The 17,807-nt window shown below is 52.1% G+C and overlaps 4 protein-coding genes across 4 annotated transcripts; 3 read left to right on the top strand and 1 right to left on the bottom strand.

Annotated features, from left to right (window-relative positions):
- Positions 1-304: 304 nt before the first annotated feature.
- BDZ99DRAFT_558352 (uncharacterized protein) lies at positions 305-3,185 on the bottom strand. The gene has a single exon (XM_033727231.1). It carries the CDS (start codon positions 3,105-3,107, stop codon positions 528-530), a length of 2,580 nt encoding a protein of 859 aa, XP_033579366.1. The 5' UTR covers positions 3,108-3,185; the 3' UTR covers positions 305-527.
- A 1,295-nt stretch (positions 3,186-4,480) lies between these two features.
- Positions 4,481-5,425, top strand: BDZ99DRAFT_507677 (uncharacterized protein; the record flags this gene model as incomplete). The annotated part of the gene is made up of 2 exons (XM_033724266.1): positions 4,481-4,829; positions 4,883-5,425. 2 exons carry the CDS (start codon positions 4,481-4,483, stop codon positions 5,185-5,187), a joined length of 654 nt encoding a protein of 217 aa, XP_033579365.1. The 3' UTR covers positions 5,188-5,425.
- Positions 5,426-6,100: 675 nt separating this feature from the next.
- Positions 6,101-11,760, top strand: BDZ99DRAFT_439511 (type II DNA topoisomerase; the record flags this gene model as incomplete). The annotated part of the gene is made up of 4 exons (XM_033717657.1): positions 6,101-6,562; positions 6,613-6,900; positions 6,951-9,923; positions 9,971-11,760. The coding sequence occupies 4 exons, from the start codon at positions 6,101-6,103 to the stop codon at positions 11,399-11,401; spliced, it is 5,154 nt and encodes a 1,717-aa protein (XP_033579364.1). The 3' UTR covers positions 11,402-11,760.
- A 4,442-nt stretch (positions 11,761-16,202) lies between these two features.
- On the top strand, positions 16,203-17,791 carry BDZ99DRAFT_413095 (DNA-binding domain of Mlu1-box binding protein MBP1; the record flags this gene model as incomplete). The annotated part of the gene is made up of 4 exons (XM_033716678.1): positions 16,203-16,548; positions 16,607-16,722; positions 16,773-16,857; positions 16,908-17,791. 4 exons carry the CDS (start codon positions 16,203-16,205, stop codon positions 17,648-17,650), a joined length of 1,290 nt encoding a protein of 429 aa, XP_033579363.1. The 3' UTR covers positions 17,651-17,791.
- Positions 17,792-17,807: the final 16 nt, after the last annotated feature.

Here is a 17,807-nt window from a genome sequence, read left to right as displayed (position 1 = left end):
TATACGGAGTAGAAAAGGGGTGTACACCGAGTAAATATAGGGTGTACATTTAGCAGCGCCCTAAAGTATTACGGTTCGGACTTGTGAATAGTTCTTTGTCTTGAGTGTAGACAGATGGTGAAGAATGGTCCGTCCAGTGACGATTATCGCTCTAGCAGAGTTAATAGAGCCATCATCCGGCGTTGAACGCTCCCTCGCTAGGAGCGCACGGGAGCATCACGTGACATGGCTTCTCGCAAAGCTTGCGTCCTCTATTTGCGTCAGTGGGTTTAGATGAGTGCACGGGCAATATATGTTATCGGACTCTGAACAAGCATGGGAAGCAACTTGATTAGGTGTTTGTTAGAAGCCTGAAGATTCGAGAATAACTACATCAAATTTTGCAGCTAGGACATGTCGGGAAGGACTGGACCTGGTAAAAAGAGTATAGCAAAGACCGGATAGATTACATGAGCGAAATCAAATCAGCAGACGTGAGAGTAAAACCAATACGAAAAAAGTGCGACATCCGTATTGCTTCGAGGCCGCTACACAAGAACGAACCGCTGAAGGGTTTTTGTGTATGCCTCGATATCGCACACCTCGCCATCCATTTTACCGTTGACGTAGCATTCTCCGATGAGCTCGTAGTACGTAGGGGCATTAGGCTCAGGCTGGCTTGGCTGGCTGGCTGATCCGAGGTCTGAGTAGTCGACAGCAGAGGTAGGTGGGCTGTTCGTATTTGGATCTCGCTGACTGCCATTGGGTTGGCCGCCGTTGGATTGGTAGCCATTAGTGGACGAAGCAGGCAGGTCGACGGGAATTAGTTGCTCTGTTTCAAGGATCGGTGATAAAATATCCGCCTGAGCTGCCCATGGTTGCTCCGTCCATGGATTGGCCGGTGAGCTCGTTTCGGTACTGGGCCCACTTTCTCTCGGTTGAGAGAAGGGAATGAAGAAGTCGTCTCGGTCCGCGGTCGTTGACGCAGCTGTGTCAACCTTGACTGACTTCGACGTGGTGGAAGCACGCCTGCGGCCGACAGTGCGATAACTCGCAAGGTAGTTCTCCGCAGATTGGGGGTCAACCCGCTGCCCAAGCAATGGCTTCTCCTTTACCGGTCTGAGGACAACAGGAACGCTGCAGCCATAGAGAACGCAAATAAGATCTCCTTCCTTAGCTTTCTTCGGTACTAGGCCAAATAGCTCCCCGTACTCGCCCCCGATGAATACTTTGCGGTTCCAGGTGACGTCCTGGACGCGCTTCAGGAAGCTGACGACTTGTTCTGGGCACTCAGGGTCGTTCATGAGCTCGGTCATGCGGACATCGCCGTTCACGTCTTCGCGTTGGAGGATGAAAACGCATGAGCGCCTGTAGACGCCTTCTGGTGGCTGGCCTTCTGGATCCTTGTTCGCAACGAGCGTTCGCCACAGTTTATCGGGAATAGAGTCGACTGTGAGCTCCTTGTCCTGGAGCGAGTAGTCCCATCCGCCCATGGCAATGACCTCGTTGGGAAGGATGCCTGGAATCATGCGTGGGGAAAGAGCAGTAATAGAGCCAAGTACGAGGCCTTGGACTGTGAGTGTACCGTCATAGGTCTCGGTGAGTTCGACTCCCTCAGGCAAGGGAGGGTTAGAAGATCTCTGCTGTGTCCTCTGTGCAAACTCAGCAGTTTCGGCCGTATGCTTCCCGGAAGCATTGTAGATCCTTTGCAGCCCAACGAGACTGTCAGCGTTCTTTCTACCGCGAAATATCTTATCGGGAGTTCCAAAAGCTGAGGCATTCAGATTCTGTATCCACGAGGGGAGCGTAGTATCGAATCGAAGGTTCTCGCCTTTTGGCTGCTTGATGATCAGCGTCGTATTGACTGGTGCCCAATGTCTGCAAATAATGTCCAGGGAAGCAGAAGTGTCGATGCAAAGCCGAACAAATTCAGTATAGACCTCGAGGAGACTTTTGTTGTAGTCTGGCTGTAGAGCTTTCCGATTCCGCTCTTGGTTGCGAGCGATGGCGAGCAAGGCGTAGACCGTGTCTCTAGCATCTTGCGATTCAAACGAGATAAGGCTAGACACGAGTTCTTCCATAGTTTTTTTTCGCTCCATAATGCTGCCGTCATTACCCTTTTGCAACAAATTGCCTGGACTTGTTGTCTTGACGAGAGCTCGAGCTCCAAAGGCTTCAACCGCGTTGAGGCCCTCGGCTTTGATCTTGATCTTTTCGGCGCTTTGGAATTCAGACCTCACCATAGGCAGCTTCTCCATAAAGACGGAAATAGCATCGGCGAAGTCATCCCAATGGACCGCTTTGGTACCGCAGTACACTGAAGCACTTCGTGCCAAAGATAACTCTTGAATCACCCAGCGTCGGCTAAACCACCTACTTCGCATCAACTCGATCAGAGCGGCCCATTTTTGTAGAGATTCCTCTCGGTGAAATATGCCTTTGAGTTCTTCGAATTGGACAAGTTCTTTGACAAAGTCCATGGCGATGTCACTTCGCTCGCTTGCTCCGCCTAGCCAGATTCGCACATTGAGCGCTCGATTGTATATCTCAGACATGTACTTTGAGATCTGCTCTGTCTTCTCGCTCAAGTCGCGTTGATTGATACAAAGTGCATCGACCCAAATTTTGACGTGCCTGTCGGTTTTCCGAATTGCCCGTAAGGCGTCGAAGAGGTTCTTGCCGATGAGGGTGCGTGTTCCAACTATTCTGAACAACAAAAATTGCAATCTGGATCTAGCATTCGTATATCGCTCGGTGACGAGCGTCGTGAAATCGCGAAGTATGATGGGGTTCACCGCTGGGCTGTCACCCCATTCATAAGACAAGGCCTCATAATCTGGAAGGTTGTCCAACGGAGCACGAACAAGATCGAGCTGCAATACATCGTTGTTTTTACCCCTTCGGAGCAACAAAACACGGATGTTGCGAGGTGGAAGTCTCCAATACGTGTGGGCAAAGGACCGGCTTACAGTAAGCCCCTTTACGCCATGTGTAATTTTGTCGAGTAGATCTGAAGGTTGACGAAATCCAACTGGTTTCAATCGCGATACACGGACTGACTCAACGTCGTGCTCTTCCAGGGGTTCCAAGATGACATCTTGAGGGTTGAAAAAAAGCTCGGAATTCATTACGAAATCCAGAAAGGTTGCAAAAGAGAAGGACAACGAAGTTTAGTTTGTAGACGAAATGGAGAGCTTAGAAATATCAGGCCTGTAAGGTGGCGTCATTGTTGAAATGCCGGCTTCTTAAGACGTATGCGGCTGGACGAGCTGACTGCCCCATCTGCAAGGCTGAATCACAGCCTTGTGAACCTCGTCACAACATGTGGCAGCTCACGGAATCGATTGGACAATCTGGGCAGCCATAAACAGAAATAGAATGAAGAGCAGACGCCATGTTATGACATGCGCGTGAAAGGGGGCCTCTCGATATCTGTTGAAGCTTGGGTGGCAGCAACAGAATAGACTTCTAAAGCTTGAGGTATAGTCTGGGTGATGGTAAAAGGACCACATTGCGGCTCGGATGTATCGCCATATGAACTTATTGCTTTCTTTCTTGATATGAAGGATGCCAAAGTAGCTGCTCTATGCCATGACACCGGCATTTGCAGAGGACGAATTATGCGGATACGAACCCATTTCCGGACCTCCATCCCTACCTTCAGCCAGCCTCTTCGGAAACCCCTGTGATTTCCCAAAGGTGTGTTACACAAGCGCCGCTTCAATCTCATCTTTACTGGCGATCGGATAGTAGCGGTAATGGCCGTAGCCGCTGTTCAAGCGAGCACGGCGTTGCCCGTAGAAAGCTGATAGTACCCCCGCTGCGTAACAGGTGCGGCAAGAAATCGTAAAGTAGGGTGTTCTATGACTCTCTTGAAGGTGTCTAGTGCCTCGCGTCGTCGGGCAAATATGATGCGGGGGATAGGAATCCGGAGCTATAAGCCTTGAATTTTCTGCAGCTAAGATGCGTCTTTTTGATGTTGGGAGGAGAGGGGTGTGCAGCCAGAGCTCATTCGGGAGTGACTTTACTTCAACCATGATGTTCGGGAATGTAATAGCGTTAGACCCGCTTCTGAGCACTGGTGAATAACCTTCTTTGAGGTGACCTGGCGAGTTTATAGATCGTTCAAAACAGTGTCTGTGACTCAGTCTTTTAAAGATGTAGAATATCAAGGGACTTCAAACGGTGACACCTGTATTTTTTACGGGCTCATTTCCTGGGCATTACTTTATTTTCGGATTAACCAGGAAGGTGAATGAGCGGGGTATTACTCGGGTATTGACCTGCTTGGTATTTTGCATGCCAGTGAGATGACAGCCTTGATGGTTGAGGGGTTGGTGTGGTGTTGTGCACGGGTTGTGCATATTTATGATTGGCTAACGTCATTTTAATGAAGCTTTCTAAACCTCAAGCTCCAGAACTTCAAGACTCCCCGCAACACCTCCGCTTCCCACGATCGCGACACAAAATCCCTGGTCGTACCCCGAATTACACATATATAATGAGCTCCTCAAAACAAGGTGCCTACGGCGCAGGAGGAGGTGCACCAGGTGGCGACACCAGCTTCCGCAAGACCTGGGACAAGGACGAATATGCGGCGAAAGGCCGCGATCGCGACGCAAAGGACCGCGAAGAGGGTAAAGCGCGTTACGAGGCACATCTCGCAGGAAAAAAATACCATCGGCGAGCTTCCACACCACCAGATGCGCGGGATACGGAGGCGCGCGCTGGCCGGCTTGATGTCGCGAGCATGGTGGGCAAGACGACGCTGGTGCCGGCGGGGAGCGCAGTAGGGAAGAGAGGGAAGGGCGCGGGCTTCTACTGCGAAGCCTGCGACTTGACATTTAAGGGCGAGTATGACTGTCTGATCATATTGAAGAGCGCTGCTAACTTGATCAAATAGATAATTTGCAATACGTCGAACATCTCAACAGCAAGCAGCATCTTGTCAATACTGGGCAGACAGGCGAGGTCAAACGCGCTTCCGTGGAGGAGGTGCATCAACGACTACTATGGTTGAAGAGGAAGCGGGAGGAGGAAAGCACAGAGCAGGTCATTGACCTAGAAGCCAGATTGGAGGTCTCGAAGGAGAGGGAAGACAAGGAACGGGAGGGAAAACGGCGGAAACGGAACGAGAAGCGGAGGAAAACTAAGGATGGTGTGGGACATGTCGAAGTCAAGGTCGAGAACGATGGGGTCATATGCTAAAGGGTTTCTGGGTTTCTATATTGCTTGGGAAGGTATTGGCATCAGTTGGTGTTTACAAGCAGAGCATAGCGTTGGAGTTTTGGCTTTTATGGAGTAATCTTGGAGTCTGATGCCTGAAGGTATACCAGTACTTTTAAATTTCTCCCCCGGCTGCATCTTATCTTCCGGCCTCACCTGGGTCACCTTTGACGACGGGAGGGAGCAGAATAGTGAGATAAATCCAAATTCATTTCCCCACGAACTTGAAATCCTCTGCCAACTACGAGGGTTACCACTCGTGTCAGCTCGGTCAGTGATATTTGTCTCTGTCTATTCAAGAGACAAGATAAAAGGTCATAGAGGTTTCGAAATCGGCAAATAATATGACCCAAAACAAAACCAACCATCCGCCATACGTCGCATCTATCGCCTTACTTATCGACATTTCCACGATCACCATTGACACTTCATAACGTTTACCTATCATGAAAAGCATCGAAACCCCATTGGTTTCGTAAACGATTCCGCCGGATTTATGTCATTTTCTATGCGCTGCGAATTTGATACAATCGACTGGCCCTACGAATGCCTTCACTTCTACACTAGAACCTCGCTACAACTCACGGTTTTATCTCCTTAACACGCAGGCATTTGGAACTCACCACATATAACATTCACTGCTAAGATTTTTCGGAGATAGCGTCGGGCCGATCTTAGCGCCTATGCCCTTGCGGCTAAAAGTGGAGCCAAAGTAAACAACGGCCCTCCACGAACTCACGAACACAACACGCCCCTCACGCCCACCACCGCGCACCCTCACACCCTCTTTCTTTTAAATTCATGCTCTAGCTTTGCACCGTCGCTCGCTCTCGCCGTTTCGTCCTGCAGGACTTCTTCAATTCTTGAGAGCCGCTCTAGCGTTCCACAATTCATCATGGACGACTCCTTACTGGAGGACTCCGTCTTCGACGACGGCGCAAGCTCTGACTTCGCGCCGCCCGTGAAGCCTATGAAGGCCGTCAAAGCAACCAAACTCAAAGCCGCCCCGAAACCGAAAAAGCCTGCCACCGCAGCGAAACCTCGAGGTAGACCACCCAAAGCCACGACACAAACAACACTCAAGGTCACAAAGACCGCGGCTCCTAAGAAGAAGCGAAAAGCAGATTCCGACCAGGAGAATTCCGACATCGAGATGGACGATGCTATCTCCGATCATGACGACTCCTTGCTTGCCGACACACCACCAAAGGCGAAGGCTCCCAAGAAGGCGCCGGCGCCTAAGAAGACCACGAAGCCCCTAGCTCCTGTCGAGAACGAGAGCTTTGGGTTAGATGGCGTAGATGAGTCGCCTCCAAAGGCAAAGGGCAAGGGGTCAGCTGCCGACCGCTTCCAGATGGTGATGCCACCCTTCGCAACTGACTTGACTTCATGCTAACTTGTCTTTAGCTCTCCCACTTGGAGCATATTATAATACGCCCCGATACCTACATTGGCTCCGTGGAAAGTATAACAAAGCAGATGTGGGTCTACAACTCCACGACTGAGATTATGGAATTCCGCGACGTCAGCTACGTGCCGGGTCTCTACAAGATCTTCGACGAAATCCTGGTGAACGCTGCAGACAACAAGCAGAATGACAAAAACATGGACAGAATCAAGGTGGTTATCGACAAGGAGGCAGGAGTGATCTCTGTAGAGAATAACGGCAAGGGTATTCCCATCGAGATCCATAAGGTAATATCGACGATCTCCTGACTACTTTGTGTCCGTCTAATTAGCAATAGGAGCATGGAATGTATGTCCCGGAGATGATCTTCGGCCACCTTCTTACTTCCTCGAACTACGACGACGACCAGCAGAAGGTTACGGGCGGTCGCAACGGTTACGGTGCAAAACTTTGTAACGTCTTCAGTACCGAGTTCACTGTCGAGACTGTAGACTCGAGGCAAAAGAAGAAATATGTGCAGACGTGGAACGACAACATGTCGAAAATGGGAAAGGCCAAGATCACCCCAATCAAGGACGATGACTACACCAAAATCACTTACACCGCCGACTTCAAGCGATTTAGTATGGTCGGTATGGACGACGACTTTGAAGCACTGGCGAAGCGAAGAGTTTACGACCTCGCGGGAACTGTCAAAGGTGTGAAAGTCTGGCTGAACGGGAAACGAGTCCAGGTCAACAACTTCAAGAAGTACATGGAGCTGTACACTAAAGCCATCGCCAAGGATCAAGGTAAAGAGGAAAGTCAAAACGACGATCTAGAATCACAGACTCACGTAATCATCACCGATACCCCACACGAGCGCTGGGAGGTGGGCTTTGCAGTGTCCGATGGATCGTTTCAGCAAGTCTCCTTCGTCAACTCTATCTCTACAACATTGGGAGGCACACATGTCAACTACATCGCCGATCAAATCGTCGACAAGCTCGTTGCAGTTGTCAAGAAGAAAAACAAGGGTGGTCTCCCATTGAAACCCAACCAGATCAAAAACCACATCTTCTTATTCGTCAACTGTTCGATTGTCAACCCTGCATTTACTTCTCAAACGAAGGAACAGTTGACTACCAAGTCCAACAAATTCGGAAGCACCCCTACCGTCAGCGACAAGTTCCTCAAGGCCATCGAGAAAACCGAGGTCGTTACCAACATTCTCCACATGGCCGACAAGAAGGCCGATCTGCTTTTGAAAAAGTCTGATGGTAACCGGAGATCGCGAATGAACAATTCCAAACTTACAGATGCCAACAAAGCCGGTACCAAGGATGGATGGAAATGCACGCTCATTCTGACTGAGGGTGATTCGGCGAGTTTGCTTGCTTTGGCTGGCCGAGCCATCGTGGACCCTGATTTGTTCGGAGTCTTCCCCCTCCGCGGAAAGCTACTCAATGTTCGCGACGCCTCTGTGGAGCAGGTCTCGAAGAATCAAGAAATCCAGAACATCAAGAAGTTTATGGGCCTTCAGCACAAGAAAGAGTACACTGACACCAAAAATCTTCGGTATGGTCATCTTATGATTATGACGGATCAAGATCACGACGGGAGTCATATCAAAGGCCTCCTTATCAATTTCCTCCAGGTGCAGTTTCCGAGCCTGTTGAAGCTTGACGGATTCTTGATGGAATTCATTACACCCATCGTCAAGGTTTGGAAGGGCGATCCAAAACACCCGAAACAGCTAAAATCGTTCTTCTCGATGCCGGAATACGAGGAATGGAAAGAGGAACCAGGGCATCAGAAGGGCTGGGATCACAAGTACTTCAAGGGATTGGGCACCAGCAGCACTGCAGACGCTCAAGTCTACTTCCGTGATCTCGATACCCATCTGAAGGAATTCCACCGGATGAAGGAGCACGAAGAGGGGCTTATCGAACTGGCCTTTTCGAAGAAGAAGGCCGATGCCCGTAAAGAGTGGCTCCGCGAGTTCGTACCTGGAAACCATCTGGACCTCACCGGCAACAAGATATCCTATGATGATTTCGTCAACAAAGAACTCATCCTCTTCAGCATGGCTGACAATCTTCGCTCGATTCCATCCGTCGTGGATGGCTTCAAGCCTGGACAGCGGAAAGTTCTGTATACTTGCCTACGACGTAATCTGAGGAAGGACGTCAAGGTAGTCGACCTCGCGGGTTCCGTTTCCGGAACTACGGATTACGCCTATGGTGAGGCCTCTATGCAGGGCACCATTGTTGGCCTTGCTCAAAATTTCGTCGGGTCCAATAACATCAACTGCCTGGAACCCAGTGGAAATTTCGGTAGTCGTCTTCAAGGTGGTAACGATGCCGCTAGCGCTCGTTACATTTATACGAGACTTTCGCCGTTCGCGCGGAGGATCTTCCACCAGCATGATGATGCGTTGCTCAACTATGGGGAGAGTGATGGGCACAAAATCGAACCAGAGATATATGTTCCTATCCTCCCAATGATTCTCGTCAACGGTTCGGATGGTATTGGTACTGGTTGGAGTTCCAGCATTCCCAACTACAATCCTGTCGACATTGTCGAGAACTTGAAAATTCGAATGGCTGGAAGCAAGGAAGACATGAAACCGATGACTCCTTGGTTCCGCAATTTCACTGGAGAAGTCACCGATATTGGTGGGGAACGCGTAAAGTTCTCGGGAACCATTCGCGAGCTGGATGAGAATACGGTTGAAATCACCGAACTACCCATTCGGGTTTGGACACAGGCTTTCAAGGACAAATTGGAGGACATCATGAAGGCCGAAAAGGTACCGTCATTCATAAAAGACTACACTGAGTATAACACTCCGGAGAAGGTTCACTTCGTTATCAAGATGGAGGACAAGCATATGGCGAACGCACGAGCGAAGGGGTTTGAAGAGACGTTTAAGCTGTCTTCGACAGTGGCCACGACTAACTTGGTCGCTTTCGATGCCCAGGGTCGTATTCACAAGTACGCCACAGTCCTTGATATCATGGAAGAGTTTTATGGCATCCGCCTGCGATACTACGAAAAGCGGAAGCAATACCTTCTGAGCGAAATGCATCGAGAGCTTGAGAAACTGAGCAACCAGTCACGTTTCATTCAAATGATCATCGATGGAAAGCTCGTAGTTTCCAAAAAGAAGAAGACTGTCCTTGTTACCGAGCTTAAGAAGCTCAATTTCAAGCCGTTCCCGAAGGTCGTCGATGCCAAGAACGCCGGCGAGATGGAGCAAGTTGTCGAAGAGGAGGAGAGCGAAGAAGACGCAGCAGTCGGCGCTGGTGATTACGATTACCTGCTCGGTGTAAGTACTCAAGTTTCATCCTTTGATTTTTTACTGACCTGATATAGATGGCTATCTGGTCTTTGACACAAGAACGAGTCGAGAAACTCCTCAAACAGATTGGCGACAAGGAAGTCGAAATAGATGACCTTATCAAGCTCAGTCCCAAGGATCTCTGGAACCGCGATCTGGACCTTTTTGTCGAGGAGTGGCACGCACAGCTTGCCGACGAGGCTAAGGCCGCCAAGAAAATTGCTAACATGGGACGCCGTGCTTCGGCCAAGCTGCGCATTGGTGCAGCCAGCAAGTCTAAGAAGCGCAAGGTGGACGATAGCGATGAGTTAAGTGACCAGGATTTTGGACCGAAAAATAAGAAGAAGGCTGCCGCACCCAAGAAGCCCGCCGGTCTGCTAGGATATTTGAAAGCCAACGACCCTCCTAAACAGGCGACGCAAGCTTTGAAGAATGGAGCTGCATTCAAGAGACCAACGACGGATGCGATATCGGTGGATGGTGCTGCAGATGACATTGTGGAGGTGGTCAAGCCCCCAGTTGCCTCCAAGAAGCCCCGGCCTGCCACGACGAAGCCTGCGAAGCCTGCAAAGGCCAGTCTTGACAGCGATCTAGACGATGACGACGATGTGTTTGCTGCCGTGGCGAAAGAGGCGAAGGAAAAGCCAGCTCCCGCTCGTCAAGCTCGTGCCGCAACTAAGAAAGTGCCGAAGTATACCATTCCCGATGATAGCGACGACGACGATGTCGACGACGTTCTCGGCGATGTTAGCATGATGGTTAAGGGGATCGGAGCCAACAGCACAGCAAACGGTCGCCCTCTGTTTTCTGCCACAGCGGCAGGCCGTCCCGGAAGCGGAAATCGACCAGGTAGTGCTGCTAGCTTCAATGGCCTTGGTTCTAAGATCTCTTCTCGCGCACCAGCGAAATCTGCCCTGGAGATCTCGGATGACGAAACGGACTACACCAAGCTGATGCCACAGGCTTCCCCTCAGAGGCCAGCGCCTCGCAACGCCAACGACACCATGCTCGGCTCTGACAATGACGAAGACTTCGGATTCAGCCTTCAAAAAGCCGCTCCAAAGGTCACTGCCAAGGCTGCGCCGAAAGCAGCAGCAAAGCCTGTCGCGAAGTCCAAGCCCGTCGCGTCTGTTGTTGCTGCGAAGACGACCGCACTGTCTCCCGCTGCTAAGGCCTACGCTGCAAAGCGTGCCAAACTCAACGAGTCTTCGAAGCCGGCGCTGAAGAAAGCCGCGGCTGACTCTGACACCGAGATGGGGGATGCAGAAGACGTCGACGCTCTCGCCAATGATATCCTCAGCGATGATGAAGACGATGAGAGCATCGTCAAGCCCGCGCGAGCCACATCTGCCCGTCCCGGCCGTCGTGCCGCGGCAGTGAAACCGAGGTACAAGGTTACCCTCAGCGACGATGAGAGCGAAGATGAGGCTAGTGAGCCGAGCTTCGAAGACGATGATAGCGAGTAAGGGAGATGTGAGGGAAGGTGCCTCGTCCTATATGGAGGAGCCGTCGCTTCCCCGTTATGACATTGCCATGCCGCGGGCGATCGGATGATCATGGGCTTTTCTTTCGGTTCGTTGGACTGGGTTTCTGCAGGATTGGACCGTGCTGGGTAGGCTCAAGCAGGCGGGCTCGGGAGCTGCTAATTAACGATTGTGCACTTTCTCACAGGCGTTCCGAGGGACTGTATATTACAATTTTCAGATCATATCCTCCTTTTCCTTAAAGCGAGCGACACTGCGGTAGTGATGGCACATGGAACTCGCGGCGTTGAATAACCTAGATCTCGTGCTAGTACTCCTATGCTAACTACTATGCTTCTATCAAAGACTTAAGTGCGCCGCCCATCCTACAGGTAAATTCTCTACCTCCTTTTTTTGTGACGTTAGCCGGGTTACTAATACTATATCATGCCTCTCCCTCTCCTGAAACAGTGAACCTCCGACCTCCGACCCTCCCGTGTCGTACAACCCGCATACCCGCACAAGCCCAATTAGCAGCCACGGGCTGAAGTTGAGTTGAGGATTTGTCAACCGACCCGTGGCTATCCTGTCACACCGTGGGGTTTTTTGAGTTTCTGACACTTGACAGGCTACGCAAAGGGGAGTGGAGTGAGTCGGCAGAAGAAGCCAGAGAGCCCCCGCGAGGGAGTCAGTGAAAGTTAGGAGGTGACGGAGCATGCAGGGTGGCGGAGAGGTGCATGTCGGGGTCTCGGTGGCCGCTTTTGGAGAATGCCTAGGACGGAGTGGAGTAAAGCGGTTTGGTGTGCGTGGGGCGCTGATTGATTGCTGGAACGTTGCTTGCTTGCTATAGGGATCGAGAGTCTTAAATTCGAGGGCGGAGAAAGTGGAGAGGTTGGTGGTTTTGGGTGAGGTATAGGCAGGGAAAGAGAGCTATTCTACGCTGCGGCATGTATGACTGACTGACAGTGACAGGAAGCTAGAGGCGGGGATCGCTGCGTAGGTGGTGTCCTGCTCGACATCGTGCTGTGGCTGCATCGCGATGCTGTGTGCTCGTGTTAACGACCGCAAGAACAGGCGCTCTACCGGGGACGCCCAACACTTCAACACCATTCGACGACGCCACGATTAGACTTCTATTCCAGTTCGCCAGGTCTCCGCCATCGTGCTTACGTACTACCTCGTCAAAAAGGAGCGTTCCCCCGCATGTGTTGCGAGTCCAGGACACCGCGGCATCTGCAGCTACCCGCCTCGGCCTCAGGGTGTACTTGCAAGCGCGGCACCGGCACTCCTGAGCCGTAGCACCGTGGCGTCCGACTAGGACTGCTGCTTGGGAAGGCCAGTGTGCGGCGCCCGAGATTTTGACAGGTGTGTCGTACGGAGAGCCCAGCAGCTCGAGGATGCATGCTGTACGCCAGAACACAGGGGGAAGAAGGCTGCGGGGAGAGGAGCTACTGCTGCTGCGTCGGCTTGCCGACGGAGAGAGAAGACAAAGCGGCTGTGATACCAGTGTGCTCCTTGTGCGTCTACTCATGAGCGTGAGCGAAAGCGTTGGGGCCGGTCAGTCTCGTGGCAGTCTTGCAAGCTGAGAAATGGGGACTGCGGGTATCCAGGATCGCTGGATAAGCTGTGAAGAGTGGGATGCGTATAGGGGGTATAGAATCGCAAAGGTGGAGGGCAAAGAGCGTCGCACGGTGCACCGCTAGGTATCGTGGACATCCACGCTGCTCGTGCCACTGCGGCGTCGAGCTATTGAGCTGCGCGTAACCATGGCTTGCGCGAAGGAGTAGTATCATTTCCCGGCACTCGTTGCTAGTCGCGTACAAGCGCACGCAATCCAGACGTCGTTGACGTTCTCTGGGCGGACGATGAGAATCGTTGAGGCCCTCGCGCCACACCTAGGATGCCGGCGGAACGCGGGATTGGCTGGAGAGCTGCAGCGACGGGCGGACACTGTCATGCCATTTTGTAAGTTGCTGTAGAAGCTGGGTGAACTGTGGTTCGGCTGAATTCCCAGATCTTGACAGCTTGGTCGTACGGAGTAACTCTGATTTTGGGACATGGACAGGTACCTCGAGGGTGGCGTGAGTTCGTGAAGACGAGTGGAGGAAACAGGAGAAGAGAGTTGGGATTGCGAACGGTACGTGGGAGAAATGCTTCGTACGCTCGTCGCAGACACTAGAGACGACCCATCAGAGGGATCGCACCTAATCAACTTGATACATTGCAAGTACCAAGAAAGGACACCGGAAAGGACAAAAGAGATTTGATCGCTTGATAGGGCTAGCCGGAGGCGCAAAAGGAGCATGATACTGGCGCTGTCTATACGGAGGCGGCCAACGGAATTCCACCGAATCGTGGCACGACGTCTGGATTCATTCACCCGTGCCTCCTCAGGGCCAGCTTTTTGGATTGTTCAAGCCGAAGCGGAAATAGCAGACGTTCTAGAGGCGATGATGAGATTTGAGGTCAGGCGTTGTCCGTTGCGGCCGATGCTGAAGCGCTTGTCTCTCACAGTGGCCGTCTTCCCTGCCCATTGACGCAAAGGATTGGGCAGGCGATGTGTTACGGAATATGTCTTGAAGTCCAGCACGATAGGACGCTCTGTCGCTCCCGAGGTCAATGAGACGACGAAAGTCAAACGGCTGACGGGAGGTTCCAGCCAACATGCCCCAACGGTCTGATCGAATTCGGCACGGGAACTCACAGACTCAGCCAGAGGCGCCCGTTAAACTTCCAGAAGGCTTTTAGAAGAGGTTCAACTGAAGTATGGGTCACGGGTTACTACGTCTACAGTATACTGCAAAAGAAGGCTCCTGCTCTGGCGGTCAGAGCGAGACACAAATCACCGCCTTCTCGACACCGCGAATACAAACGGCGGTGAAGAAGGCACGCGCTCCGCCTGAAACTGCTTCTTTGTTCTCAACACATGGTAAGGCACGGTCCAGTGCGAGCAGTAGAGCATCGATGGACAACACACCGACAATCAAGTGACAATCAGCTCTCACCAATGGCCACCCCAGCTCCGATCTCCCAACCGTTCATCAGTCTAGCTGCTGTAGACTATGTTCGTCTCAAGCGGCGATACATAGCGTAGGACTCGTCTAATACGTAGAGAGGGTGCCGTTGAAGTCGACATACCTCGAGTACTGATGCCAATCAAGGACTGCGGCCGCCAACCTCGCTGATGCCCTTAGATCCAACCATTCTCCGTCCCGCGGCTTGATCTCAGCGCAGAGGCCCGACGATGCCATCCAGAATCGGGAGGCCGCCCACGTTTGCGGCGCAAAACGGGCCAGGTATGTGCGCTTGTTTCGCGGACAACTGCATACAACAACCATGCCGATTCGCCGATGCCTGTCACCGCTCTACGGAAGGAGGGCGTGCTGTCGAGCCTTGCTGGAGTCACCAGAAACATGGCGGGCGGCCGATTGCCATCGTGATGGTGTGTAGTGCGCAGGTGTGGCTGTCGTGTCAGAAGCTAGGCGTAGCACACCCCCAGGAGCAACGACAGTACGGTGAGTCTACTGGCCGCTCTAGCGCTAACACACCTCCCGAAAAAAGCTGGGGAAGGCCAGGGAGGCTGGGACGGGGTCAAACCGGGCGATTGCGTGGTTGGGTTTCCACGCCCAGTGTATGTTGCGTACCTGGCAACCTGCGTTATGCTGGCGGCACGAGCGTGCATGGCATGATTTGCTGTATGGATTGGGTCTCTCACCAAGTGTCTCAGCGCCAGGAGCGCCAGAGATAGCCTGGAAAGGTGCAGGGTTTGGGCGGAAGCTGTGGTTAATGCAGTGAAACACCCTCCCTCGATCTTATCTCTCCACCCCTCGTCATTGTATTCCGCGTGTGCCCTATGTACTCTCTTTGGAACGAATCGACACCCCTTCCCTCTGGTCTGTGAGGAGAGCAACTTGCTTGGATACTTGCACCATCCATATCAACACCCCTCTTTGAAAGTGTTGCTAAACCAAGCAAGCCTTGACGACGCACCTTTCGGGTAGGTGTAGCAACCAACCATTCAAAGAACAAAAGAATACGAGCTATAAGACTGACAGTGGCAACAGCATCGGCACACCTCTGCTCGAACGTTGCTCAAATCAGTGATCGATCATCCAAAAACACGCTCTTAGAAACCATCCGCATCACATTAATCACAGGCATACTTCATCGAAAATCGCAGCAGTCGGTTGGTTGTCCCTATATATCAGTGGACCAGTCGGCACACTTTATGACTATGCAAGCTGACCTGTCAATTCTCCTATAGCCACGGCTCTGGCCCGCTTCCCTCGATAGCCGATCAAGCATCCGTTGGACACCGAACCGATCAGACTGATATCGTCCTTTCGGAGTAGCAAACGGATACCTTTCCAGCGGAGTAACGGTTCGGCGCGTGCACATACCCAACAAGATCCATTGCTGGCGTCTTTCGTCGACCGGAAAACTTGAAAAAGGGTCTATCGTCCGAAGATACCCAAGCCGCAAGCCTAACCAGCCCATACTCATCACCTCACAGCGCCATCCGGTGAAGGCAACTCTACGAGCCGAATGGTGTATGGTGGCCATCTCGTCCTCGTGAGCCATTTCTGCAAACGCACCTTCTCCAGCTTCTTTTCCAACCATTCGAGCACCGCCCTCCACCAAACTTGCAAGCCAAACTTTGCTTGGTAACACCGCATCCTAGTCTTGCCGTCGCATTGTCTCTGTTCCAAGCCATTCCCGGCGTACTCTCTGACAAGGGTCTTGGAGGACCGCTTCGACTCTCGAGTAGCGGCGTCGACCGCAAATGCCGGAACAAGTCTCTATGATGAAGATCCAATCGCTGCTGAACCCGCTATGCAGCGACCTTTATGACTATCGCGACTCAAATAGTCCTACTCCGACCAACATTCCCAGGTCTTTCATGACACACACTTCGACCCCAAAGAGGAAGAAGATACCGAAGGACGCTGCGGTATTTACCGAAGGGTCCAAGTTCAAAGGGCCCGTCAACTATCCTCCTCATGAGGCAGGAGATGATGAAGAACTCGCTACTTACCATCGCCAGTATCAGATTCATCCCGTAGGAGAGATAGGTAGGTACTGTCGCCACATACCTTACAACAGTGAGAAGAAGGACTTCATGGCCAAGACCGGGAGGGAGAGTTTTGAAGGTAAGTAGCCAACAGACCGCCGATTGCTTCGAAGGCAAGCAAAGACTAACCCAGGCAGTCTTCCAATATACATTCAAGAAGCCCGGCGACGACAAGGAGTATCTAGTCCTGTGGGACTACGAGATCGGACTCGTCCGCATCACTCCATTCTTCAAGTGCTGCAAATATTCAAAGGTATATGCATCCTTCGACGTCTGACAGCAAGCAAACACTAAAATTTTCAGACGACTCCTGCGAAAGTATTAAAGCTGAATCCTGGGTTGCGGGATATCAGCCACAGTATCACTGGAGGCTCTTTGGCGGCTCAAGGTAACTCGTCATTCTCGAACACTCACTGACATATAGCTAATCGGGTTTAGGGTACTGGATGCCCTTCGAGGCCGCCAAAGCCGTGGCTGCGACCTTCTGCTACCCCATCCGCCACGCTCTGACACCTATCTTCGGGAAAGAGTTCCTCTCCATGTGTACTCTCCCCAAAGACCCCACGTTCGGGAAGTTCCTCATCGATCAATCGATAACCAATCAATGCACCGCCGAGTGCGAACGCTGGAGACAGGAGAGCGAAGACCGACAAGCCTCCGTTCGCGATCAGTCTATGCTTATGGACGTGCCGCGCTCACGAACCACCTATCAGCCATGGACGACTAAGACCTTTATCCATCGCCAGGCAAAACCGGCCGACATCGAAAGCGGCTACGGTACCGACACCGATCAGAGCGACAAGTACCTGTTCTCACCGCAAGTCTCGCCGACGAGCAGAGGCTGGACGTCGATCAACCGATCAAACTCCCCCGGCGAGATTCGCTCTGTGCCAGCGTTTGGCTCACCGAAGCCATTGCTGTACTCAGTGCCGAGTGGTGTTGAGGAAGACCAGCCGAGGAACAAGAGAGGGTTATCAGAGATTAGCGATGAGTCTGACGATATCGTAGCACATCCCGTGCAGTCCATCGAGCAGCCGGTCGACCCAGAACACAACAACCTCGCAGCGAAAGCAACCGAGCGAGAGATGAACGCGGCCCAGCTTATGCTTCAGTTAAGCATGGACGACTCGGCGCTTCGGGGTGACCATCGCGCCAAACGCAAGCGACGCGCCTCTACCTAGGTCCATTATGATGTTGGAGACGAGGGAGGTTTCGTGATGCACTTGAAGTTGCAGCGTGCATGTTGGGCTTCTGATTCAGATTGACAGAGACATGGCAGGAGAGATGTAGTCTCGGCGGCGTTGTGTTCACATGCGGCATGGATGGCGACACGAATAA

Source organism: Mytilinidion resinicola (assembly GCF_010093595.1).
Source record: "Mytilinidion resinicola strain CBS 304.34 unplaced genomic scaffold BDZ99scaffold_6, whole genome shotgun sequence".
In the NCBI taxonomy this organism is placed as follows: domain Eukaryota; kingdom Fungi; phylum Ascomycota; class Dothideomycetes; order Mytilinidiales; family Mytilinidiaceae; genus Mytilinidion; species Mytilinidion resinicola.
Note: the sequence above shows the minus strand (reverse complement) of the source record. Positions and strands in the feature narration are given on the sequence as shown.